This window comes from Myiozetetes cayanensis, unplaced genomic scaffold (genome assembly GCF_022539395.1).
Source record: "Myiozetetes cayanensis isolate MyiCay16 unplaced genomic scaffold, myiCay2020 scf147, whole genome shotgun sequence".
NCBI lineage: Eukaryota > Metazoa > Chordata > Aves > Passeriformes > Tyrannidae > Myiozetetes > Myiozetetes cayanensis.
Window position 1 is genome coordinate 28,993 of NW_026087126.1, and position 27,355 is coordinate 56,347.

Genomic DNA, 27,355 nt, shown 5'->3' on the forward strand with positions numbered 1-27,355 from the left:
GCCTATAGTTTAAAATCTTTTTCATTTTACTTTCTCTCCCAAATGATCTATTTTGTCTGCAAAGCAAGCTGCTTCACATTCTTGAGGAACACTTTCAGTAGAGGATTCAGGCTACATCCTCAGAGAAGCTTATTAACCAACAGCTTGATTACACTTCATCCAAAACAGAAATCTTGATTTGGGGGAAGAAATTAAAAACCTGACTACATGTTCTTCTTGCCAACCTCCCTATTAGATTGTCTGCCCTGCTCTTACTGCTGGGTTCAAGGTGCCCTTGGTTTTTGGAAAGTGTCTAATCTTCTGACTGATTAATTGTTTATACCAGACTGTTTGATTAGGAGTCCATGAGCTTACTCCCTATTTAACTTTGTAGTTTTGCAAGGTGTTTTTCTTGGTGAATGACTGATCTGTATATGACTGCTTCACAGAAAACCTTCTGTACTAGTTGCTTATGTTTTGATTGTGCCAAACTTTGATAAACTACTGAAAGATTGCTTCCACCTGTTGGTGTCCTTGCCCGTACTATAGTCTGAAAAATTCAGCTCTTAAGATTTGGGGTTTTTGCAGCTGTTTTGCAAGTCTCCTTAAGTCTGTACCTACAGTGAAGTATTTAGATGGCTCAAAATGTTCAGACTAGAACAACAAAATAATGTCAGATGAGGTTATCAGAAACAGGAAATCACAGGCTCCACGTCAGGAGAAATCTGAGCATTGTGTGAGGCAGTACAAATACTGAAAACACATTCATCTTCTCTGCCAGACAGTTTTTGATAAGATGCAATTGTAATTGTTAAAGGTCAAAATGAGAGAATCTCATTCTTAGTTTTTAATATGCCTTTAACTTAATTTTTGTACTTTTATGACAAAGCATAAAAGGCAGTGCATAATGGATTGGAAACCCTTCAGTGGCAGCACATTGAATCTTTGAGTGTTGCATTTGTCTTTTTCTGAGAGTTGAAAAAAAGCTACAGCTACTTGACATCTGTGATGATCCCCATATACACTGCAGTCAGGGATGTCGCATCTCCTTCAGCTCTGAATGTCTAAAATTTAATTAATTCAACAAGTTTTTGTTTTAGCTAGAAATCTTCTGCTTGCAGTCCTGTTCCCATGGCTGCTTTGCTTAGTTCTTTCAATGAAGTAATTACTTCTATGTTTCTCACCCTTGATTATGCACTCTTCAAAAAACACATTGTGCTGGAATACTTTGTAATTTCACTTCATGTATTGGTGAGCTGGGATTAGCACTGGAAGGTTTTAGATGGCTTTATCTGTGTTATTGTTAGTTTTGAAAGAGAGGACAATTAAAGTTAACATGGTAGAGATGTAGGAGAGGAAAACTGTGGAATGGTTTAAAAATACTTAATTCTACAGGAATCCCTTGGAAAGAGTCATAACCACTAAGTGGTGCTGGTTAGAAGTGGTTTTTCCTTTCATCACTTTTCTGGGCTTGATGAGAATGATGTGCTCAGAGTCCTGAAGCCCCTGGCTGTGATATAAACCACTTCATTAACAGCTCTGGTCTACTGAAGACCTGGGAAGTACCTGTCTGCTCTCTAGAGAGGAACCTACATGGCAAAGGAGACAGTGGTCTCCTCCAGTCACCAAAAAGGTCTGTAGCAGCAGTAGTCATCAAACCTGTATCCAACTCCTGTGCCTTACCTTTGAGACCATCTTCTTGTAACAGTTCTGATGATGACAGCATCCTCTCTGTGTAGCTCAGGAATGACTGCCTCTGTTCTTTTACTAGGAACCATTACAAAATTCCTATGCCAATGTATATAGGAGGGGCTTCTGCCTCAACCCTTCAAATGTTGTTTATGTCTTGATAGTGGTCTTTATTGAGACATCTTTAATCTCTTCTTCAAAGAGTAAGCACTCTAGAAAGGACTGTCTCCTTGATTCGCATTTTTACTCTGCTACACAGAGCAACTGGGATCACTGGTCACTTTAATGCAACCAAAGACAGCCAGATGGGTCTTCATCTAAGTGGGATTCAGACTTCATTTAAGAAATCCTCTTTCCTCCCTTCCCCCTGCTCCTGTCAGGCCCCATGCTACTTAACATCTGCTCTATAATATTATAAGATGCTTAGTTGTCAGGTATTGTTAAGGATGCAATTTTTGAGAGTTTACCTTCTTTTGGTTTTTGAAAGACTTTAAAAGTGATGGTCTTGCCTGGTCCTGTTGATAACAGGAGTATTTCCATGACTGGTAACAGATTTTTGAGGACCATGGCACTGTTCTTGGGAATGAGATGTGCAAGTTGCCCGTCATAGGCATGTGTGTTAACCAGCTTTATGCTCATGCTTCTACCCCTGATGTAGCTCATTGCCAATTTGGTCCTGGACAGGGAAACAAAACCAATGGAAAGTGCTTCTCCACCAGTCATGCAGGAGCTGGGATACTGAACATCTTTTGTTGTGTCATTCACTTCCAAAACGCCTTCTCAATTGTGTATTTCTGAAAATCATCTATGGGGTGATACCTTACTGACTCAAAGCTGCTGCACATGATGCTGCTGAGCTCACCAAGAACTGACTTGACTTTTCAGTGCTGTAAAAGTTTCACTTGATGAGACCTGGTGAAAGCAGAACTATTGTCAACAATATCTCAAGAGGTTTTGGTGTTGTTGGCGGCTGTTGTGCTTTTTGAGTAATACATCGCTCCTAAATTTGTAGGACTCGTACAAGTTCACCAAAATCACGCAGCACGTTCTTGCTCTTGTACCTTTTTCTGTGTCTTTTTGGTGAGGTTTGATAGCACTAGGAAGTTGTGATTCAACTGGATTTAGAGCTGCAAAGTACCCATAACCCAAAACTCACTGCAAGAGGGTTTTTTTGAGCATGAAAGCCTAGTTGTTTCTTCTTTCAGCTATTGCCTTTTGATAAGCGGTCAACAGAATTCCCAGCAGTTCCTTTGTAGCTTAATGTATGTTTTACATTAGACCTAGTTTGTGGATAATATACTGTAGTTAACTTTCCTGAAATTCTGTAATAGAGTATGTTTTTGATTAAAAAAGGTAAAGATTCAAGTCTTTGGCTTCTTTATTTCATTTAGTGGAGAGCTTTTACTGTTTCTGGCCAGCTGTTGATACTGCTAGCTGTGGTCTTGAACTGTGTTGGGGCTAAGAGAGCTCTCTGGATCAGGGTTGTGATGCTAGAGGGTCCCTTTGCAGAGTCCCATGTTTCAGATACTTGGGTACAACTGCTATCAAACCCAAAGCCAAGGTCAGTGTCCAGTGTGGAAACGCCTCTAGGCAGGTACCAATCTGGCTTAAGGTGGTAGGGCACAACAGCTTTGTGGGTGTTCATGTTCATGGAAATTACTTCTTTTAAACCACCAGCCAAACTGTATGTGTGTAGTGGGGTCTCAGAGGAAGGGCCAGAGACCAGGAGTGCTGTATGTGGGTGAGTGATTGCCATCCTGTGTTAAAAGGTGCACAGGAGCTCTACTTCACCTGCTCCTGCAGTCACTAGGCTGTAGAATTCTTCCCAATGAATGAATAAATGAAGTCATGCAATGGAGGAATAAAGGGGTGAGAGAAAGGACAAAAACATAACCCTTGCACTCCAGTGATTTATGAACAGGAGGCAGGGTGAAAATTCCTTCTCCACTGCAGATCTGATGGCCTGTTTGAGCAGGAAGGGGTACATTGGAATGTCTCAGTGCGCACCCACTCTGTGTTTGGGGCTTCACAGGTAGCTGTGGCAGAATGGAGGGCACTGATGCATGTTGTATGTCCTGAGGTGCCAGACTAATAACTGTAATGTGAAAGATGATACTCCCCCTCCAAACATTTTCCTGTATCTACAGAAGCATTGAATCAAATTCTCCCTACAGATTAATGTCCTGTGGCCAAGACTCTCCTGTTCAGTTGCACAGTCCCTCCATAAGCCACCTTAAACCAATTTTAGCTCCATACCTCTCCAGAGAGCTTTCTAGATGCTCCTGCCTGGTACTCTTAGCAACCCTTTTCTAACTGCTGGCTGGTCTTTGCTAATGTAAAACTATTGGCTCACACATTGGTATTTGTCTCTAGATCACTGAGAAACTATCTACCAGCACATGATGCTGCATCTTTAAACCCCGATACAACCATGTGGCTGTAGGCATGGAATAAATCTGTGTTACAAAGCTAAAACAGGCCCCAAAAGTCTTAGTCTGAGCACCCCTCTGCTGCCCCAGGGGCCTCTGGGGTAGGTGGTACTAGATGTGCTTAGTGCTCCATTTGCCATTGTTGTAAACATCTGCTGAGGGAAGGGGGGGCGGTAGATAAAGCCCACCCAGGGCCACAGCAGCCCCTCAGACCCAGCCAAGCAGATGCATGATGGGGGTGGGAGGGTGGGGGTGGTAGCAGCATGGAGACCTGGTGGCAGTGTGGGTGAAGCACTGCTTTGCAGTAAATGCAGCCAAAGCAGCATGGCCATGCTCAGAGCAAGGAAGCTGCACAACTGGCATGAGGAGGGCAAGTTTGGGTGCTGCAGCACTTGGAGTGAGGCTACCACTGGGTGTAGTGACATGACCAAGGACCCATCGCAGGGTGGTGGCAGAGGTGGGAATGGCTGCTGTGGGTAGGGATCCATAGGGACACCTGGGCACCTGGTGTCAGCAGCAGGCAGAAGAGATGCACCACCAAAGTGCTACTCTGAGGTTAACATAGGTTGCATCAGTGAGCATCCCAAGTAACAAGCAGTAAGATGAAACAGTCTCATGTTCTGCTGGGAGGGGAGGGTTAGATTGGATATGAGGAAAGATTTCTTCCTTGAAAGGTTGGTGGTCAGGCATTGGAACAGGCTGCCCAGGGTAGTGGTGGAGTCATATAACAGGGTAAGTTCGAAAGGATGCTGAGATTTAAAACCAAGACACTGATGAAAGCTCAACAATAAACCCAATATTTATTACAAAAGTGGCCAAATAAATGGGAACCCGAGAGACAGGAAAGGAGTGAACTAAGCCCTCAGTGAAACCCCCACTCATGCAGGTGTGTTTTATGAGGTTGTCTTACCGACCCCAGAAAGTTTGCACTCTCTGTGCAGATTCCAGGCCTCGTCAGGGGCAAGCCGTCCTACCACAGTTTGCCCCTGACTGCAGTCAAACCCCCTTCACCTCATGGAGTGATAGTACAGGTATCTCTTGCCTCCATGCTATAAAAGACTTCTTATCCACGCTGTACAATAACAAGGTACAAGCTAAACGAAGCACTTCAAATTATAATGTTACTGGTTTATCACGAGATTGATGCGAACCAGGACCCATAGGGAGGTTCACAAATAGCAGTCCTTCATTTGCAACCATGCCAACCAAACACTTTCTTGCTTTTCAACATGTTTTGTCTTGCCTTTTTTCCTTTTTCTCCTCTTTCAAACTTTAGTGCCTCATGTTTTACTAGAGCACAATCACGTATATTCTCTTGGCTTCGTAAATCAAAAGGTCTCTTCCATGTGCCGCAGCAACTGGGGGTGAGGGGGGCGAGAGATATTCCAATCAATTCTTGCCACCTGTTGTAAGACTACTGAGACAAAACATAGAAATATGAGCACTGCAAGACAATCAGTGTAGCAAAACCATACCAATTTTCATCAAAAGACAGTAGAAAAATGTAACAAAACATATGGTTGGTGCATACATCCAAGAAGCAGAGGTCTTCTTAGCCGTGGAATTACAAATCCTTGGATCCATTAGGGCAAGAAAACCTGCTAGGCAAAAGAAGTGTACTCCTGTTGTCTCAGGTGTTGGGTTGGGACCCTTTTCAATTCCATTTGACTCTCAAATACAATTGTCACAACCTGAGAATCATCAGCCACCACAATTTCAGCAACAACAGGACTCACATCCCCAGGGGCTTGATACCATACCTGACCAACTGCAAACCATTTTGGGCTATGGGCATTACAGGCAAACTGTAGATAGGGTTAACATCAACCCATTCCATCAGGGGCACTATAATTGGATGCCCCATGGTATTTTTCAGCCCTAATAGTAGGGGTTTTGTTGTATTCCCCTCTACGAGATTTAGCAGGGTCAGGCCCAGACTAGAAAATTCTTGTCGTAACACCATATAGCGGAGTTAGAGTAGGTGACATCATACGGTTGTTTAACACGCGAACAGCTTCATGAAGGTTATACATCCACTTTTTATAAGACCCATCCCCTAGTCTACGAAGTTGCAGCTTCAGGAGTTCATTCATGCGTTCCACTAGTCTAGCTCCTTCCGGATGGTATGGCAAATGCCAAGTCCACATCATTCCACGACCTTCAGCTCATTTCACAAGAGTTTGCCTTTTGAAATGCGTCCCGTTATCAGATTGCATTGCTAGGGGTGTTCCATAGTAGAGCTCAATTGCGTTCCTGCATCTTATGGCAGTGTGACTATTAGCGTACTGACTGGTTATGGTTACTACAAGGCTAGAATAGGTATCTGCAGCTATACAAATATATCGTTGCCTGCGATGTTAAGGTAAAGGGCCAATAAAATCAATTTACCATATTTCCCCACTGTGCGACCCTTGCTTAAGATACCCTAGCGGTTGTGAAAACACTTTCTGCTTTCTCAGAAATTGTCAAATTGTACACTCATTGAGAACTTGTTGCATTATTGCTTGGGGCATAAGAACCCCCCAGGCTTTTACCCAAGTAAGCGTTGCATAACGTTACGCATGCCCTGACTTATCATGTGCTAGATCAAGGCTAGAGCGTGATCCTCAGGACTGGCCATGGCTACTATCTACACTCTGGCTAGGTGGTCAACATGAACGTACCACTTTGCCATTTTTGTCTCCTCTTTTGTGTGGACATCTACATGGAAAACACGAACATCACAATCTTTTAGAGCATTCCAGATTCATTCCCAAAACTCTTTATCGGACACATCCTTCGTTCCTATTGTACATGTGTCCTGCTGCCATTTTCCTAGCCAATTCACCAGCCCTTGGGCCACGACCCAAGAGTCAGTATAGATGTAACAAATTTGATTGCACAGTGTAGCATCTATTGCTTGACACACAGCAGCCAGTTCAGCTAACTGACTGCTTCTTTGAGTTCCTTCTAAAACTAATCTCCTTTGGGTAGCAGGATTAAAGGCCACGGTGCGCCATTTTCCAGTCCCCGTACCACTGCCATCCATGAACCACGCATTTTGCCGTTGTTCTGGTGTCAATTGTTCATAGGGCAGACCCCAACGTCCTGCTTGGTAATTTATCATATCAGTTCCAGTGGTGCCAGCACTACCTTTGATGCCCAAAAAAAGGTAGATAAAAAACTGCTTAAAGGCAGAATTTTGAGCCTATAAACAGCAGGCATTTATTGAATGATTAACAACGCTGGGGTAGCTTCCAGCTCAGGCTGGACAAAAAAGCTCTGAAGTGGTTCAGTAAAAACAAGCAATTTATACAGTTTCTAATCATGATTACAACATAATCATATGCATAATCATATTATTGCATCATTAGATTACAATATTCATAGCAGGTGGAGGCGGGGTGGAGACTGAGGCATGGTCTCTAGTTTGAGGAATATTATGGTGGGAGTTCCTGCCTACCTTCATCCTGGGGTCTGCATTTTACTCATCTTCCTCGGGTGACATCCGTGACCTTTTGTTCTTTCCATTGTTCTGTGTTCTGATCATCCAGGTTTGAAGAAAACCTTGGCTCTAGGTCTACTTTACCTATTCAAATGTCTACCTTGGCTCCTCTGGATGAGATTTATGTGTGTTGTGTTCTTTGTCTAGTGTTTGTTGTGGTTCCTTTAAGGTCTAATGCTCTTAATACAGAACATAGCCTTCTTGTAAAAGTACAACTTACATTAAACGAAATACAGGGGGTAAGGGGGGCTCTTGTGGGTTTACAGTAAAAGTGTTTTGATTAACCCTTCCTGCTTCACCTTGTATCCCCTGACTTACTACTTCATGTAAGTGTAGGACTCCTTTAGGTCCTGGTTTGGCTCTCTCCTGCAGGTACCATTTCATCTTCATAATGGTAACTTCCTGATTATGGTAACAGTGTCCCCAATTCACTGTATCTTGCGTAATCTTCCCAGCACCCTGGCCAGGCCCACTGGGAGCCACAGCTCAGCTCCTCTGCCTATGAGAATTAATGACTATTACTTGAAATAGCATTCAATACAAACCAACCCCTGAGTTCCCAAAAAAAATAAAAAACTGAGCAGGGGAAGAAGATGGAGCACGGTGCACACTGGGGGAACACAGGCAGGCCATGTCCCCCCAGGGTGTCCCTCGGATCAAAGCAGTGTGCGTCCCATCTTCCTCACCCAAGTGGCCTTTTCAAATTGTGACACCGGCTCACGCGTGACCACCGCATGAACCAAAATCACAATAGCTTATGACACTAACTTCATACCAACGTCTCTATTGTATCTTTTCCAGAAGTTCCCAACAGTAAAACTATATAGTATTCTTCCATACCACATTGACACACACAACCATAGACTCACTACAGAAGGGTCTCAAATATGATTAAGATCCCTCAACCAGGCCTAAACCAATCAGTCAATTCAAAGCTCTAACTTCTTTCCCTCTCCTCATCAGTTTCAACACTATTTCTAGCTTTCTTCTACAAGTTCGACTATAGTTTGTGTGCGAGGGCATGTACACCTGTACCTATGGCTTAGTGTTTGCTGGTTCAAGGCACAAAACATACTGTACAAACAATTTCTCTTTTTTTTGTTGGTTTTTGTTTTTGTTTTTTTTTTGTTTTTTTTTGTTTTTTTTGTTTTTTTTAAGCTACCAAAACCAAAGTTACGGACTCTTAAATAATCAAATAGATTCAATGGTTTCAGCACTGTGCATCCACTTTTCAAAGGATTCATTCATCTAAGTCCTCCACTGTTTTTTTTTCTTTGTATCCAGGCTCTAGCCTCTGGGTTGTTGTTTGGCTTTTTTTTTTTTCTCTGTTCATTACTGCTGAAGCTGTCGCTGCCCCCACCTCCACTCTGGCTCCCCCGCTGCCCGAGCGAGGGGACGAAAAACGGTCAGGAACAGCTCCTGATTTTTTTTTCTTTCCCTTTTATTTTTTTTTTTTTTTTCCTTTATTGCTGCAGTTGCCACCTGTCCCCTGCCATTCCCCACGGCTCCTGCACGGCTCCTGCACGGCGGCCTGGCCCCAGACCAGCCTCTTAACGATCCCCAGAGGGCATTCCAATGCTCCTCCGTCCATTCAGGACGCCCAACGGGAGGGGCACCTCCAGGACCACCACGCCGGGGCCTCAACACCTCTACCAACAAACTCATGCACCTTTCCACTACACACAGACTCCAACACGCCCACACACAGCAGCACCAGACTCAGGGAGAGTCCTGCCGGACAGCAACCAGCCATCGCTGCATACAGCATCACTGTAGGGTCTAAGAAAAACCCCCGTTTAACAAGTAAGATACCACGGTACCATTAACAACACCTCGAGCTCACAACAGGAAGACAACACAACTAGCACGAGAACAACAAAAAACATGGTGTGACAGCTACACTCTTTAGCCTACCCCCCCCCAAACACAAGTGGCGCAGCCCCAAAAGTTATGTAGGTCCCACTTTTCTCAGTAATAAGCGTAGCAGCCCCGCAGGGTGGGTTCTCACACCCCACCCCCCCGCCGTGGTTCTGATTAACTATAAGAAACGCGGCACAGCCCCATGGAGCGATCCCTCCCCCCGCGTGCAGCATCACGGAGAGAGAGTCCTTTCCCCCGCAGGTCCCGCAAAACCCCTGCTCCAAGGAACAGCCTGGGGGACACAAATCCCGCCCCCAGGTCCCAACAAGTCTGTTCCCTGAACAGCCCCGGGGTGGGGGGTGGGAAAAGAAGGCACAAACCTTTCCCCCAATCCAAACCAGATAAACCAGCTAATTCCAACAGGTTATGCACCCCACCTGTGGATCCTGCCGTGCACCACATCACAAGGCACAACCTACAAGCCATATACCCACTTGCAGAGCCCACCCTGTCCGTAACAACAGTGTGTTTTCACGTTTGACATTGCATCCTCGTTGCCAAAAACTAACGGGGTGAGTTCGAAAGGATGCCGAGATTGAAAACCAAGAATGCTGAAAGCTCAACAATAAACCCAATATTTATTACAAAAGTGGCCAAATAAATGGTAACCCAAGAGACAGGAAAGGAGAGGAGTGAACTAAGCCCTCAGTGAAACCCCCACTCACGCAGGTGTGTTTTATGAGGTTCTCTTACTGACCACAGAATAACCAGAATTCACCATAGCAGAGGCTGCATTCTTGGAGGGTCAACAGGCTGACAAAGATAGCAGGCGTCCCTGCAAAAGGCAACGTTGTCCTTCATGTGAAGCTTGAGAGCCCCGAGCAACGAGCCACCTGCATTTTTTATCCAAGTAGCTGGTGACGTTTACCTGGGCCAGTGTGGCCAGCACCGCCCAGTTAGAGGCCTTCGGTCCCTCCCCCATTATATAAGCGAACCCATTCAGCGCATGCAACTCCTCTCTCACATGCACTGTTTCACTCAAGGGGTCTTATCTATTTGGGTCTGGGGGCTTTACTTCATCCTCTCCTCCTCAGTTTCTCCTTCAAATGTCCTCTACAGACAATTATAGAAAACCAATTAAAATAGTTTATACAAGAAACTGTCTCTCCAAGGACGAAGCTCCCATTTATCAGTGAACTTGGCAGGCAAAGAACAAAACTTTCACAGGTGACTGGGCCAAACACAGACCAAAAAATATCAACAATCTCTGATACAATTCACCATCCCTGGAGGGATTTAAAAAGCACATAGATATGATGCTTGGAGATATGATTTAGGGATGAACTTGGCAGGGCTAGATTAACAATGGGACTCAATGATCTTATCTTTTCCAATCTGAATGGCTCTTCCCTGGGAAGCTGCCACAATTCCCTTGATCCATTTTTTTCCCCTTGACTTATGGATATATAGAATGGTTTAGATTGGAAAAGACTTTTAAGACCATAGAGTCCACCTGTTGACCCAGCACTGCCAAGTCCATCCCTAAACTCTGTCAATACCCCAGAGCAGTCACTTGCTGGCCTCAGTGTTATGGATTTCCTACAGTTCCTAGTGCAGCTCATTTGCCCAAACCCCATTTTTCTTAGCAAGAACCTGCACCCTCAGCTACTTCAGCTAATTTTGCATGCATTTATTTTAAATTTTAATTCAGCAGCTTCTGGAAACTTTTTCCTGCAACTTTAGAAAAAATTGGGCCAAGGGTAGTTTGTGGGAAAAAACCAAAAAAACAAACCACAAAACCCCAACTTTTTGTTTATACCAGTTAAACTTCTTTCAGGAGTTGAGCCCTACAGCACTGGAATGGGATCCCACCAGCCTGAGCCCTGCACATGAAGTACTAAGCACCAGGAACCCCCAGGATGGGTGGGGGATAGCAGTCAGCCCCAGCCTCCCTGAGCTGCTCCAAGTGACAACCATGAAGACAGCAAAACATTTAAGTTAATGGAAACAAGTCTTTATTAAGTAACTTTTAATATCAGAAAAATAAAACTCTCATAATTCTCTTTACAGTAAATATATAATATCAGTGCTTTGGCCATCATAAGTTAAAGGGCCTTTATCATAAAATATATAATTTTTAAACTTTACTAAAATTGAATTTATAATCCCTATGACCTCCCTACATATACATAACAAAGAGTGTAGTAAAATTAGCAAATACTAAGCTAGATCAATAGTTTATCATTCTTAGTTTGTGGTTTATAGAAGTGGTAAACGCACCTAATGTCTGTTGATTCCTTGGCTTATTAGTTGTGATGTACAATGCAATAAAACAAAATACACACTTGGTGAACATTTTTTCACATCTACAAGACTGCAGTTAAAGATCAGGTTTCAATACTGACGTAACCATTCTACAAGCAATTATAGTAATAAAATTATGCAGTACATAATATGCCTTCAAGGCAACTCTTATAATGAAAATTATAAAATAAAAACATTTATTTGTAAACTTTTATAGGAAATGTAACTCTTCAAGTGGAAATAAAGTTTTCTGTATATTTACTAGTTCAATACACAATTTCTTTTTTTTGTCTTGGGATAATAATGCTTTAAAAATAAAAAAAAAATACATTTGAACTCTTCTTTGTGTCTTTTGTTTGTTTGTTTTTTCTGTTTTAATATATGCTAGTAGATTTGGGAACGTACTGAGGATGAAAAAGCTAGAAACATCCACAGGTTGAAATGTAAGAAGCTCATTCAAGGGATTTTTTCTTTTTCTTTTTGGAAAGACAGTTTTGAAATTAAGTAAACTGATTGCAGGATCACTGTCACAGCTGCTGTCATGAATAATACAAGGGTATTTATTTACACAACCCCTTTTTCATACTAAAAATAAAATATATATGTGTATTGGGTCTGGCTGAGATTGAGTTCATTTCTGCATAGTAGCCCTCACAATGCTGTGCTTTGCATTGGTAGCTAGAAAGGTGTTGATAACACATCGGTGTTTTGGCTACTGCTGAGCACAGCATCCACACTGTAACATTCCTTCCCCAATCATGGGCAAGACCCTGGGACAGGACACAACCAGGTCAGTTGACCCAAACTAACCAAAGGGATATTCCATACCCTACGACCTCAGCTCAGGTATAAAGCTAAGGAAATGAGGAGGAAGGGGAGAGCATTCATTGTTTACAATTTGCCTACTGAGAAACCACTATGCGTTTTGAAAGCCCTGCTTCCTAGGAAGTGGTCAGACATCACTGTTGATGGGAAGTAGAGAATAAACCTTCTTATTTTCCTTTTTGCTTGTGTGAGCACAAACTTTTGCTTCTGCTTTAGGAAACTGCCTTATCTCAACCTATGAGTCATTTTCCATCTTATTCTCTCTCCCCTGTCTGGTTGGGGAGTGATAGAGCAGCTTGGTGGGCAGCCAGCACCCAGCCAAGGTCAATCCACTACAGTAAGACATGAATTGAACATAAAAATGCTTTGAATTTTTTACATACTCTCTCAAAAGGTATTTAAAGAACAGTTTGATCAGACTAATGAACAGAATGTCAGCATCATCACTATAAGTCAAAGTATGTGCATCCCAAAGCCCTTACTATAAATGGATGAAACCAGCCAGACTTTTTCCATATTACGCTAAGAAAAGCAGTGGGTAGGAATTCACAAATTGAGACAGTCCTGATCCTCTGAACATACTGCCTTTATCAAAGACAAAATGGAGGTATGTCAGGTAGCTTCTCTCTCCCCATCTTACTGTAATTTATTATCTGAACCTGCCAATAATGCAATCCATTTCAATAACTAAACTATGCTTTAAAACAAAAGATATTTGCAATGCTGAAGAATTAGACATAAATTGTCACACAAAGGAAAAAATACTTCCCCAAACTTGTTTTTTAAAACTGGTAGAAGACAGCATTGTGTTGTTTGATACATTAATAATGCCACATACCCTCCAAGGCAGATGAGTACTTTTGCATTTAGACAACAAGGTTCATTGCTGCCAGCACACAGAAGTCAAACACTTAACAGAGATCTTTTAGAAAAGCCTGCAAAATTTGTTTTTTTGTTTGTTTGTTTTTTTTCTGTTGTGCAATTTATGAAAACTTCCCCTCACTGTGCCATAACATTACACCAGATGTATCTGCTAAACATGCCATCTGCTTACACTGAACCGGACAGAGACCACTTAGGTTTAGTGTTACCAAAGCAGGCTTTTGAGAAAGTATAAGTTCAGCCTAATCCCAAGAAAGCCCAAGTCAGAATTCATTAGAAAGTTTACTAGAGGGTACCATTACACCCACGCCTTTAAGAGTCTTTAAAAGTCCACATATAATAATATCTATATATATTTAAGAGTGGATTTGAATTGACTGAGTAACAGTTGTCTGGCAAACAGGACACAATGGTGTATCCTTTTCACAGATTTTGTTGGCACACTCCAGACAGAAGAGATTGTGGCCACAGGGGACCAGGGTTGCAATTACTTCACTCTCAAAGCAGATCACGCAGTAGTGCTTCTGTCTCGACTCAGGAGGCAAGCTGGACATGGAGCCACCATTGGAAGATGAATAGCTGTTGGTGCCATTGGAGAATGCAGGAATGTAGATGAGAAGGCCTGCTGGGTGGCCAGCGCTAGGTGGGTCACTCTTCCCTCTCCTAGACAGTGGGTGATCCAGGCTTTCTGGAAATGTGGGTGACAGGCGAGGAGTAGATGGTCGGCTCCCTTGGCTTTGAGGCTTGGCATTACTAACAGAGTCACTACCAAAGCCAGAGAGAGGGTTTACAGGTTCAAAAGGAGTCCAAATGGTTTGGGAAGGCATTGGTAAGGAGTCGTACACAAGAGAGTCAACCGCAAGGTCTTCCGTGCTCACTGAAGGCAGTGTTTCTCCAAACCAAAAGTTGCCTGTGCTGAAAGGACTCGTTGGGCTGAAGTCAGCCAAGCTATTGCTTCCAAAATAGGAATCTGTGGAGCCACTTCCCAAGGAGCTGGAACTGTCATTCATATAATTAGAAATCATTCTGGTGTGGCTAAGAGGGACAGGGTTAGAAGCAAGCCATGCAGAACTGAGAGTGCCTCCTTCAAACCTCACATCTGTACCGTTGTAGTGGAAATCACTCTCTTCATTCAGCTTGATGTAGCTCCCAGTACGCATGGCTATATGTATCTCTATCTCCTCACGTGCACGGTCAACATCTTCAGGCATTCCCGTGACTTCGAAGACTGGCTCCATGTCCCTGTTGGGGGTGACTATGTAGGTATGGGTCTGTTGCTGAATTCTTTTGATTGTAGCTCCTTTTGGTCCAACCACCAGCCCAACTACATGGTAAGGCACCCTGACTTGGACTGTCATCTGACCTGGCAGGTTAGGGGTGCATGGTAGGCCTCCCAGGGCAGGACCGTTCTTGTTGCGTGATGCTCTGATCATAGAGAAGTGTTCAGCAGCTGAGAGAATTTCCCTTTTGGTCATGGCTACATCCTCTTTTCGTCCAGTGACAACAAAGATGGGTTCTTCTCCACGAACAGGGGTCTTAATGTAAGTATTTGTCTTGGTCCTTAGTGCTTTTATTTTGCAACCTGTTTAAAGGAAACACACACAAGTTTAGCAAGACATTCACATTTAGAAAGCCACAAGAAAGTAATCTATTTTAAGCTGTTTGAGAGCTTCAAAAAACTGTAGGGGTGAAACCAGAAGCAGTCACATTAGAGAAAGCAGTAACAACTTCTACCTATTACTTCCAAACAGACCTCTGACACTTATACCCACAAACTATTTTAGCAATGTTTCTTGGGTTGGTTTAGCCCAGCAACTCCTCAATTCCTATTAGATGGTAAATAAACATGAATGGCTTTTTCCTCTGTCAGTCACCTTCATGATTATCCCATACATACTGGTAGGTTTAATTTTTTTCCATTAATTGGGTATCCTTCAGTTATTTTTAAGATCCTGCAAAAGGAGTAAAGGTTCACACAGAAGTCTGCTAATATATTAGCCTTTCACCGACAAGCACAACCTAAAAGCAAATTAAACATTTACAAGTGAGATAAGTGTCTGTATTGCAACATGTGTAGGATATAGATAAAATTTATTAACTGAAAAGTCTCCATTTGCTTCCTGTTATCGATGTGCTATTTAAAACTTTACTCTTCCCTGTGGGATGAAGGAGCCACTCCTCAAACTGTCAAGTGGGAGTTCAAGCAGTTCACTGAATGCAAATAAGACTTACTATGTAATAGTATGTTCCTACGTGGAATTTCTCCCAATCATCTGCTGGGTTAAGAACTGGCTGGAGGGGCCGGGCCCAGAGTGGTGGTGAATGGTGCTGCATCCAGTTGGCAGCCGGTCACTAGTGGTGTCCCCCAGGGATCAGTATTAGGCCCAGTTCTATTTAATATCTTTATTGATGATCTGGATGAGGGGATTGAGTGTACCGTTAGCAAATTTGCAGATGACACCAAGTTGGGGGGTGGGGGGAATCTGCTGAAAGGCAGGAGGGCTCTTCAGAGGGACCTGAACAAACTGGAGAGATGATCTGATTCCAACGGGATGAGGTTCAGCAAGGTCAAGTGCCAGGTCCTGCACTTTGGCCACAACAACCCCATGCAGTGCTACAGGCTGGGGACAGCGTGGCTGGAGAGCAGCCAGACAGAAACAGACCTGGGAGTTTGGATTGACAGGAAGCTCAACATGAGCCCGCAGTATGCCCAGGTGGCCAAGGCCAATGGCATCCTGGCCTGTGTTAGGAACAGTGTGGCCAACAGGACCAGGGAAGTGATTCTTCCCCTGTACTCAGCACTGCTGAGGCCACACCTAGAGTGCTGTGTCCAGTTCTAGGCCACTCAGTTTAGGAAGGATATTGAGGTGCTGGAGTAGGTCCAGAGAAGAGCAACCAGGTTGGTGAAGGGACTGGAGCACAAGTCCTATGAGGAGAGGCTGAGGGAACTGGGGTTGTTTAGCCTGAAGAAGAGGAGGGTCAGGGGAGACCTCATCACTCTCTACAACTCCCTGAAAGGAGGTTGTAGCCAGGTGGGTGTTGGTCTCTTCTCCTAGGCAACCAGCAGTAGGACAAGCTGTGCCAGGGGAGGTTTAGGTTGAATATTAGGAAGAAATTTTTTACAGAGGGAGTAATCAGATATTGGAATGGGCTGCCCAGGGAGGGGGTGGATTCACTGTCCCTGGAGGTTTTTAAGATGAGACTGGAGGTGGCACTTAGTGCCATGATCTAGTAACCACAGCGGTGTTGGATCAAGGGTTGGACTTGATGATCTTGGAGGTCTTTTCCAACACAGTTGATTCTATAATTATATTCTAAGATTCATTGATTAAATACAGTCTGAAATAGAAGCAAAAAAGTTAATGAAACATTGATCTTTTATTTTGGGGGACTGAGTTATAAAGTATGCTATGACACAGTGACAACAGGTTCTTTCCTAAGATGCTCAAGGCGTTTTGAAAAGCATGGTGCATATAGAAGCCTCTTTTATCTATCACAGGACCAGAAAGGCAGGCAGTGTGAAAGTAAGAGACACAAGCATGTCCATGACATGCAAGATAGTCTACTGGATTCAGTCTTCACTGAATTTATCCTATTTTAAAACAAATTCAAAAGCATGTCACATTAAATGTTATTTTATAGTGAACCCCATCTTGAAAAAACTAAGTAACATTTGCATATCAAGTGTTTTAAGTATCATTTCACTTGCAGCAATTTGTTCACCTTTTCCTTATTTACTTTAAGCATCTCATAACTGTCTGGGTACTCAAAATAGTCTCTCCAAATAGTGTTTTGTCAGTCTTTTGCACCCAAAGTATCACTAGCAATAAATTTTACAATTAGAAACCACGCAAAGATGCATTTTATTCAGTACTATCTACTAATAAAAAAAAAAAAAAAGGTAGCACAAACATGCAGATGCTGGTTGGAATACAGGGGAGGAAGAGCTGCTTCTCACAGGACCCCTGCACACAGCAAGGACAAAGGTTGAACACAACAGCCCTTTGCTTCCAGGACACAGCTGGAGAGGAAGTTCATTATCTTTAATAGCTGGTCCAGAGGGCTCCCTTGAGGGAAGGAGTGAGGTACAGACATATCTGTGCAAAGGAGGGGATGCAGATCCAAGAGCCAAACATGTTGATCAGTAAGAGCAGTGTCAGTGGGAGAGAACGAACCTGTAAGCCTCTATCTCCCACTACAGCTCACTGAGAAGAGCACTAGTGCTCTATTAAATGAAAAAAAAAAAAAAAAAAAAAGGGAAAATATAGCATGAGGTGCCTTACAGAAGTGGCAAAGCACACATCCTTTGAAGGCATGCCATTTCCCTACATGTACCAGAGAGCAGCACCTCACTTTGGCAATTTACCTTTACTCCTTCCATCTCTTTGTTTGCATTTCTCCCTGTAAGTAAATGCTTGCCCACTCCATTCCTATCCCTTCCCAGTTACTCAGAAAAGACAATGGGCTCAAACCTTAAACCCAAAGGTTCCGTAAAAATGGTGCCACTGAAGTTTTCACACTCTTTACTGGAACATCTAAAACCAAAGTTAGTCTCCTGATATGTATCAATTATTCTCCAATATACACAGATACTTTCATTTACTCCATTCCACTCAAGTATATATCCTTATTTCCTAAAAATTACATAGGCAGCATTTAAAAAAATACTAGAGGCATCTAGACATACACATATAAATAGCAATATAATTCTTTATTATATACCACAGTTCAGAGCTTAATTAAGTCCAGATTCCAAACAGCCTTACCAATTCTTACAGTTTACATTTTACACAATATTTTCCTGATGTTTCAGAAATTCAAGTTAGAAGTATGCACCTTCATCTCCATTCCCTGCAAGCTCCCAGAGATTGCTTTGCCAGAGTCACATTTCCAAACCACTCTTGTATGAAGAAAAGCCTTCTTGCCTTTATTTCTCAGGTTGCAGAAAGGCACAGACCAAGGTGAGTAGAGCTTTTCTTTTAAGGTACAAGTCACATACCTAGAAAGCAGAGGCCAAACAAACACTGCCTCAATTCCCTGCAGCAACAGAACAAGACTTTTAGACATCGGAAAGCGGGCTTCAATGGAAAGCTGACTCCCCAGATCATCAACTCTCAATCTTTATCTGAAGTTAGAAAGAACTGAAGAAAGTCACCACATACAAACCCCAATATTTCTGAACGAGTCAGTCAATACCCAATGGATTTTTGTCTGCAAGGAATGCTGGAAACCCCCACAACTGTCATGTCAAAGCATAAGGTCAGTAAGCCCATTTATACCACTCCAGCTGAATGACCTTTCTATTTGCTTTTACTCAGCTGCTCTGGTTTCCCACCCTCCTCCATTAGTCACTACCGAGGCAACCCTGCAAAGCGCAGCTGATCTCATCCCCTCTCCAACAATTCTGCAGCCACAATGACACAAGTTCTACCAGCTGTGAAGTCACATGGACAAACGAGAAATCAAGGAGTTTCTATGTCTAAGCTCAGGAGACTGGGAAAGACAAGAGGGGAAGAAAAAAATACATCACCCACACTTTTGCAATGAGATTTTTGTATCCAAGATTTTGAAGTATACAAAGAAAGTCTGAAAAGGGGACTTCTAGACCAGAAATGTCATTTAATCAAACCTTTTCAAGTGATTTTAGTTTGGTGTGATAACAAAAGTCTATTCAATACCAGTTTAGCAGTATGAACATTATACTCCCCAAGAAATTTAAGGGTAGCTCTGAAGGAATAGTTTACCTCATACACTGCCAGTTTTAAATTATCAAATACTTCTTAACTAAAAAGAGGCAATAGGAAGACATTATTTTTTCCCCTTGAAGTGAGAGTTAAGTGTAGCAGGCACAGCACCCGCAGTCCTCACCCCTCACTCCCACTTTTACCTTTCATCATCACTAACAGGATGAGATACATCAAACCCAGTCTCAAGCCATTAACTCCATGAGGGAAACTCCCCAATGGAGCCAGCAGAGCCAAGTTACCACAGTGGGAACCCTGTGCATGCCTGCTTCACACCACACCAGATGACCTGCTGCCATGAGCCAAGAACCACACAAGAAAAGCATCCCAGACTCCTGCTCTGCACAGCCATGGAAAAATATAACCTTCCCCCCATTTCTTTCTTTTGCTGAATTCACCTCTGTATCACATACTGGGAATAGGACAAGGATTGATTTACAGATGAGGTTCCCTTTGTTGTGTGGTGTCCCCTCTCTCACCAGGGGACAGGAGTCCTTCATCCTTAATACCAACAGTAGCAAAATGCAGCCTGTCACAGCAGGGACACACACCTTATACCCACATTCCTCTTGCCAAGTGCTGTAAAACTGGGGTTCAGGCACATACAGGAACTCAAACCTTCTTATCACCATCTCTGATTAACTTTGCCTCCCCAATTACAGAGGGCTTTAGGGAAAAAAAAAACAAAACTGAAAGAAGTTTATCTAAATAGAAGTCTGGAAGTCATGGTGGGTAAAAATCCAATGAGCAGCCCCTGTGAACCACAATCAAATGACAACATGAGTTTGTTCTCCTTGCCTGCTCCTGACAAGTAACTGGCTAAGGAGATCAAAACTGAGAACTTCCTGCAGCTCTTCAGACACACAAATCCTGTGTGAAGTCACCAGTACTGCCTGGGCTGTAAGAGCAGCAAGCAGGGTGAAGCTGCATTAACATCAACTCATCTCTTATGCAGGAGGGAGGGCTGATGAGCAGCCCTGACCCAGCCTAGCATACCCTTTAACTTGTCCCCAGAGCAACCACAGGCAAAGCATAGATCTCACAGCTTGACAGCAATAAAGAGAAAGCCATAGTTCAACAGGAATATATTTTTCAGTAGCTTTGCAGTTATTTGATGAAAGCCAATATTGCGTTACAGTCTCCACTCTGACCACTGATTCTGTAATAAGCTGACACCAAGTAAGGAGGCAGTGACAGAATAATGACTGGCACCAACTCCAAACAATGAGCTGCTAGCAGAACCATAGCTAATTCCTTGCCTAGAAAGCAAGGGCAGGGTCTGGGAATTCCTTGCAGACCCACAGGGGGTGACATAGCATTGCCAAGCCTGCCAAGGAGAGGGGAACACACAGATTTGTTTTCTTATAAGCCTGCAACAGCTGTATATGGACACAGCTTTAAAGGGAGAATCTGTTAAGCTGGCACAGTCCTTATTTCATTACTAGGTTACCACAGGTTTTTAGTCAGAAAGTGAGAACCCCTGCAACTAGGGTAACAAAGGATTTGCAGAGACTGAAACACTAGATAGTACCATAAGGCTGGTCTGCAGAGCGTAACACTGCCCACCTGATTAACAAAAAAGAAAAATTAATCTACTTCATTATAATGACTGCTTAACATTTTTCAGAAGAGCTGTTCATTCCCAAACTGCATTCTTTTGCTTAAACAGAACGCTTCCTCTCAATTGTGAAATGGCTAAAAGTATTTATCCAGTTTGTGATTATACAGTACAAACCAGAAAAATGTCCCATTTATTAAGGAGATATGAAGCTGCATTGAGACAGAAAATGAAATCCTATTCTAAATTGTTTAATGGCTAAACCTCCTTAAGCAGGCTGACTACACAAGAAAATTAAAACTAGAACATTTTTGGCATTTCACTGGGTTATTAAAGCCATATTAAATACTACCTGTTGTCTTGTCAGTCAGTAGGTTGACTTTGGTTACTTCCACCTTTCACCTATGATCAATCAATTCATTTTACACCTTGTTTTAATTCATGGACTAGAAAATTTTCACTCCTGACAATTTCATTTTTTTTAACTGACTGTTGAATAAAGTTAGTTGATTTAAGGAAGATCACAGAATAAACTAGGTTGGAAAAGATCTCTGAGATCAAGTCCAACCTAGATGAAGAAAGTAATTTCTCTGTACTTGCAAAAGATGCTGATCTCCACTATACTGGGTTTATGTGGCCAGGTTTTGGTAGCAGGGGGACTACAGGGGTGGCTTCTGTTAGAAGCTGCTAGAAGCTTCCCCCATGTCCTGCAGAGCCAATGCCAGCTGGCTCCAGGACAGACCCACCACTGGCCAAGTCCAATGAAGAATGATAGTAACACCTCTGCGATAACATATTTAAGAATGAAAAAAACAGTTATTGAGCAGATGTAATTGTGCTCAGAGAAGAGAGGAGTGAGAATATGTGAGAGGAACAACTCTGCAGACACCAAGGTCGGTGGAGAAGGAGGGGGAAAAAGTACTCCAGGCACTGGAGAAGAGATTCACCTGCAGCCCATGGAGGAGCCCCACATCGAAGCAGGTGGATGCTCAAAAGAAGGTTGTGAACCCATGGGAAACCTGCACTGGAACAGGCTCCTGGCAGGGACCTGTGGAGAGAGAGGAGCCCATGCTGGAGCAGGTTTCCTGGTAGGACTTGTGACCCTGTAGGGTCCCACTCTAGAGCAGGTTGTGCCTTAAGGACTGCACCCTGTGGAAAAGTGACCCACATTGGAGCAGTTCATGGAGAACTGTTGCTCATGGGATGGATTCATGTTGGAGAAGTTCATGGAGGACTATCTCCTGTGGGAGGTACCCCATGCTGGAGCAGGGAAAGGACTCCTCTCCCTGAGCAGCAGCAGGAAAAACATGTGATGAACTGACCATAATCCCCATTCCTCATCTCCCTGTGCTGCTGGGGGGAGGGGGGTGGGGAAGGAGGCAGAGCCCAGGAAGGAGGGAGAGGTGGAGGAAGGTGTTTTTAAGATTTATTTTACTTCTCATTATCCTGTTCTGATTTTGTTAGTAATAAATACAATTTATATCCCCAAGTTGAGTCTGGTTTGCCCATGATGGTATTTGGTGAGTGATCTCTCCCGATCCTTAACTCATTAACCTTTTGCTATATAATAATAAAAAAATTAGAGCATTTTATACCAAAGACATTTTTCCCTGCCTCCTGACCCCATGAACAACTTATCTCTGCAATCACAAACTTTCATCTATACTGCAGTTAACAAATTCCTGTACCTGCCTGTGGAACATTTCAATATGACTCTGTATTGGGTCTGGTTGAGATGGAGTTCATTTCCCATAGCAGTACTCACAGTGCTGTACTTTGCATTGGTAGCTAGAAAGGTGTTGATAACACACCAGTCTTTTGGCTACTGCTGAGCAGCGTTGGCACAGCATCAGCACTGTCTCCAACATTCCCCCCATCAGTAGGCTGGGGGTAGGCAAGATTCTGGGAGGGGACACAACTAGGCCAGCTGACCCAAACTAACCAAAGGGATATTCCATAAGGGATATAAAAGCTAAGAAAAGGAGGAGGAAGGGCAGGGGACATTCATTATTTATAGTGTTTGCCTTCTGGAGCAACCGCTACACATGCTGAAGCCCTGCTTCCTGGGAAGTGGCTGAACATCACTTGCTGAGGGGAAGTAGAGAATAAACCTATTTTTTTTCTCTTTGCTTGCGCATGCACAAACTTATGCTTTTGCTTTAGTAAACTGCCTTATCTCAACCTATGAGTTATTTCCCTCAGCTGGGAAGGGGGAGTGATAAAGCAGCTTGGTGGGCACCTGGCATCCAGCCAAGGTCAACCCACCAGACTCACCTCAAGTCTTGTGTGCAGTGTTGGGCACCTCAATATAAGAAAGATATAAAGCTATTAAAGAGTATCCAAAGGAGGACAACAAAGATGGTGAAGGGTCTAGAGGGGAAGCTGTACAAGGAGCAGCTGAGGTCACTTGGCTTGTTCAGCCTAGAGGAGACCTCATCGTGGTCTACAACTTCCTCACAAGGTGAAGTGGAGGGGCAGGTATTGATCTCCTCTCCGGTAACCAGTGACAGGACCCGAGGGAACAGCATAAAGCTGTATCAGGGGAGGTTTAGGTTGGATATTAGGAAAAGGTTCTTCACCCAGAAGGTGGTTGGGCATTGGAACAGGCTCCTTAGGTAGACACAGCACCAAGCCTGGCAGAGTTCAAGAGTTTGGACAACACTCTCAGGCACATGGTGTGATTCTTGGGGCTGCTCCGTGCAGAGCCAGGAGTTAGACTTTGATGATCCTTGTCACTTCCAACTCAAGATATTCTATGATTCTACACTATATTTAGCGACCAAGACTGTTCCCGTTATAATTCTATCACACCCACATGGAGGAGCAACTGACCACTTACTTAGCATTAGTACACGTAAAAGATACAAAGCAAAGATGATACATGATTTTCCTACTTGTCATTATCCAGCTGGAACTGCAGAAGTGTTTTTAGATGAGATACTTCCCTGACAAGCTTCAGTGCACCAGGTGCTACAGCTGAACAGGTTTGGGCCTGCCTACATACTAGGACAGAGGACAACCCGGAGGTCGCAAGTACTTTAACCAAGAGCCAAGAAATCATAGTCAACCACTTGCCTGTGCCAGATCAAAGGAAGCAGATCTTTTGTTTGACCCTATTGGTACCAAGCTAACAGATGGAAAAATAGGGTAGCTTTAAGAATCTCTGATGATGATAAAGCTTCCCAACAGCATCCATGAGCCCCCAGCCCAGCCACTGCTCCCCCTGCCTGGCCACCATGCCACAGCCCGACCTGCAGGGCTGTGCTGGTGGCTGCCATGCTCCTGCAGTCCATCTGCATGGCCATCACCTTCCTCAACTTCACCAGTGAGCTCAAACAGCTCTAGGACACATACTCCAAGAGCAGCATCGCTTGTCTCACCAGGGAGGAAATTGGAAATTCCTGTGGGATACCTGCCTAAAGAGCAGGTTGTGGACAAGCTGTTAGTGGGCCTTAAGCCTGAATCAACCAAGGACTTTACCTCAGGAAAAGTACTGGCACTGATGTCAGCCTGCAAGAATGCTAACTGTGAGATAGCAGCAAAGAGAAACAGGCAGAGAAAAAGGGCAGAGAGAAAGTGCAGGGAGAAAAGGCAAGAAGATGTGCCTGGACAACTACGTATGAGCCAATCACAGGATAGCAAGTACTAAGTGCTGAAAAGTGTGTTTAACTATTTCCAACCAATCGTGTAAGAACATGTATGTGTAAGAAAAGTATATAATGGAAACTGTAACGCATAATAAACGGGATTCTGCCTCTTGATCATATTGGTCTGCGTGTAGTTTCTCCGTACCCTCTCGCAGTGACAAATTCCATTCAAAACTTGGATCTAATTGAAAGCGAAGACAGAGCAGCTGATCCCTACTAGCAACTAAAGTGGCACCTGGGAAACTTAATCAAAAAAATGATGTCAAGAAGCTATAAGGAAAACATGTCTGCAGTCAACACTGAAAGAACTCTAACACTACCACACAGGGATGGGCAGCAAGCAGCTGCATGGTCCCATCCAGAGGATCACGGTGCATCTGATGGGCAACAGCAGTAGGAGTTCCCTGTCTCCGTGTAATCTCTTGCCCAGAAGAGGGAACGGACATAAAATAAGCAACTGAGAATCATCAAGGAAAGTATAGGAGCAGCTGGACGGACAACACCAGCCACCTGGATGATAAAAGAAGAAGAAAATACTGAAGCAAGGATGTTGTGGTCTCGAGTGAGCCAGAGCTAAGATTAGTGTGTGTGTGAAAAGAATCACAAGGTCAAGCTGGGAAGCTGCTTGAAGCATGGTTGTTCTCTGTGGCTGGAAGCAGTCACATGGGTGTGTGGTATGTGGGGAGATAAGAAAACATTTTCCTGGCCAGAGAGCTCCAACCTGGGGTCGGTAGAAAGTCTGTATATAGAAATGGAGTAATAAAGTTACAAGACAGTTCTTCTTGGACAAAGTCTGTCTCCCGTGGATTCATTCGCTACAAACGGTGCAGAGTAAGGACCTTTTTTCTACAGGAAAGGCCACTCTTTCTTTTATAACATGGAGCTGAGAAATGGTGAGTTAGTGATACCCCAGATGGGCTTTTATTACATCTACTCACAAATTTACTTTTGTTTCTGTGAAAATGAGAATGAGGATTCAGATTTGTTGGGAAAAATCAGGAACCCCAAAAAGTCTGTAATGTTGAATTGTATAATATTGGTTGCTGAATGACACTGCTACTGTATGCCATAACTACCATGGACAATAGATACACCAGATACACCAGTCATGAGCTCCTGATGCAGCTAGCAACCAGCCAACAGCACACCAGCTCTCATGCCCTGGAAGACATCTAGGATGGACAGAACCCACAATCATGGACTAAATGAACTCAAAAGACACCTTGGAGGGACGGCCATTGACTACACAAGCAATACCTGTGCTCGTGTGTGTGTATATATAGGTTAGATATCGGGAAAAGCTTCTTCACCCAAATGGTGGTTGGGCACTGGAACAGGCTCCCCAGGGAAGTGGTCACAGCACCAAGCCTGCCAGAGTTCAAGTATTTTGACAATGCTCTCAGGCACATGGTGTGATTCTTGGGGTGTACTGTGCAGGACCAGAAGTTGGACTTGATCCTGATGGGTCCCTTCCAACTCAGCATATTCTATGATATATGTATATAGTTGGAAGGTATAGGATTTGGGCATGACATAGATAGTATAGCATAAGGGGTGGATAATGTCCTGGTTCCAGCCAGGACAGGCTTAGTTTTTGCAGTAGCCAGGAGGGAGCATGTCTAGGACCCTGAGGTTATTCTATACCACCTCACATCATTTCCAGGAACAGAGGAAGGGGTCCCTTCCAGTCACATAGTGGGAAGCAAGCAGTCAGGGTATTGTCAGGCTCCTCATGGTGAGCAATCACATGTGAATTGTTCACCTCTTGTACACTTATTAATATTGTTGCTGCTTGTTTTCTTATCTCACTGCTGTTTCCAGTAAATTGTTCTTATCTCAACCCATGATCTTTACCTTTTTGTGCCTCCAATTCTCCTCTCCAGCCAACCACAAGGGGAGGGGGGAGTGAGCAAGCAGAATGTGGTTTGGAGTGTTTTCAGTGAGAAAACTTAATTGAGGAATATAATTCCTAAACCACAACAGTGCACCAGGTACTGCAGCCACACAGGCTCGGGCTTGCCTACATACCAGGACAGAAGAAAACCTGGAGACCTCAAGTACTTTAACCAAGAGCCAAGGAATCACAGTCAACCATTTTGAGCTGTGCTAGATCAAAGGAAGCAGGACTTTGACCCTATTGGTGCCAAGCTAACAGGTGGAAAAAGAGGGCAGCTTTAAGAATCTGATACCTTGGAGTTTTGATGTTTTAATTTTTTTATTTTTGTAGACCTTAGAAGTAGTTATGTAGTAAATGTAGATTTTAGAGTAGCAGCATATTATCCCTTTACCCTTAACACACCAGCTCAAACCCCTGTTACCCATTCCCATATCAATTCCCTAAATTCCATAGCCTGTTTAGTCTCTTTTTCAAGGTAGAATTGTAGAAGAACACCCTAACCCTACGGAACAAGATATAGCCATAGACCCAACAACCTTCAGGCCTAGAATTCTGGAAGGCCTCCAAGGACATTACGTGCTCTGAGGAAGATGAAGATGAAGAAGAGGGGGTCCCAAAACGCCCCCAGACCCAATTCTCAAGAGGCGTGGTGGGGGCAGAACCTGGGTGGTGGCTGGACTGGATTGGGTGAAAATCATTATAAAAACTGTGGACATCTGTATTTCGGGAGCGCGCGCGCGCGCGCACGCGCACGCGCACTGAGGGTATTCCAGAAAGCCTGGGGGCTCATTAAAACTTTTGTATCTTATCTTATCTCCTACCTAATTTGGCTTGGAGTCTTTTTTTCCCCACAGCCATTTAGGTAACAAATCTCTGATGATGTTGAGAAAGCTTCCCAAGAGAAGGCTGCTCAAAAGCTCTCAAGGATATTTCCCTCTTCTGAAAAACAAAAGCCTTGGTTCAAGAACCATGTAGAAACTCTTTAATAAAGATTTCTTAGGAATGTATCAATTTATCAATTGATATATATATATCAATCTAGTACAAAATGAAGTAG

General features: G+C 43.5%; 1 protein-coding gene and 1 pseudogene across 1 annotated transcript in view; one reads left to right on the top strand and one right to left on the bottom strand.

Annotated features, from left to right (window-relative positions):
* Positions 1 to 11,322: 11,322 nt before the first annotated feature.
* The window catches only part of MEX3C (mex-3 RNA binding family member C), a 29,837-nt gene continuing 13,804 nt past the window's right edge, over positions 11,323 to 27,355 (bottom strand). Inside the window, exon 2 of the mRNA XM_050310098.1 lies at positions 11,323 to 15,034. Within this exon, the coding sequence (XP_050166055.1) occupies positions 13,809 to 15,034 (1,226 nt within the window). The 3' untranslated portion in view covers positions 11,323 to 13,808. The remainder of the gene's footprint in view (positions 15,035 to 27,355) is intronic.
* LOC126637162 (tumor necrosis factor ligand superfamily member 10-like) lies at positions 23,113 to 25,452 on the top strand (annotated as a pseudogene).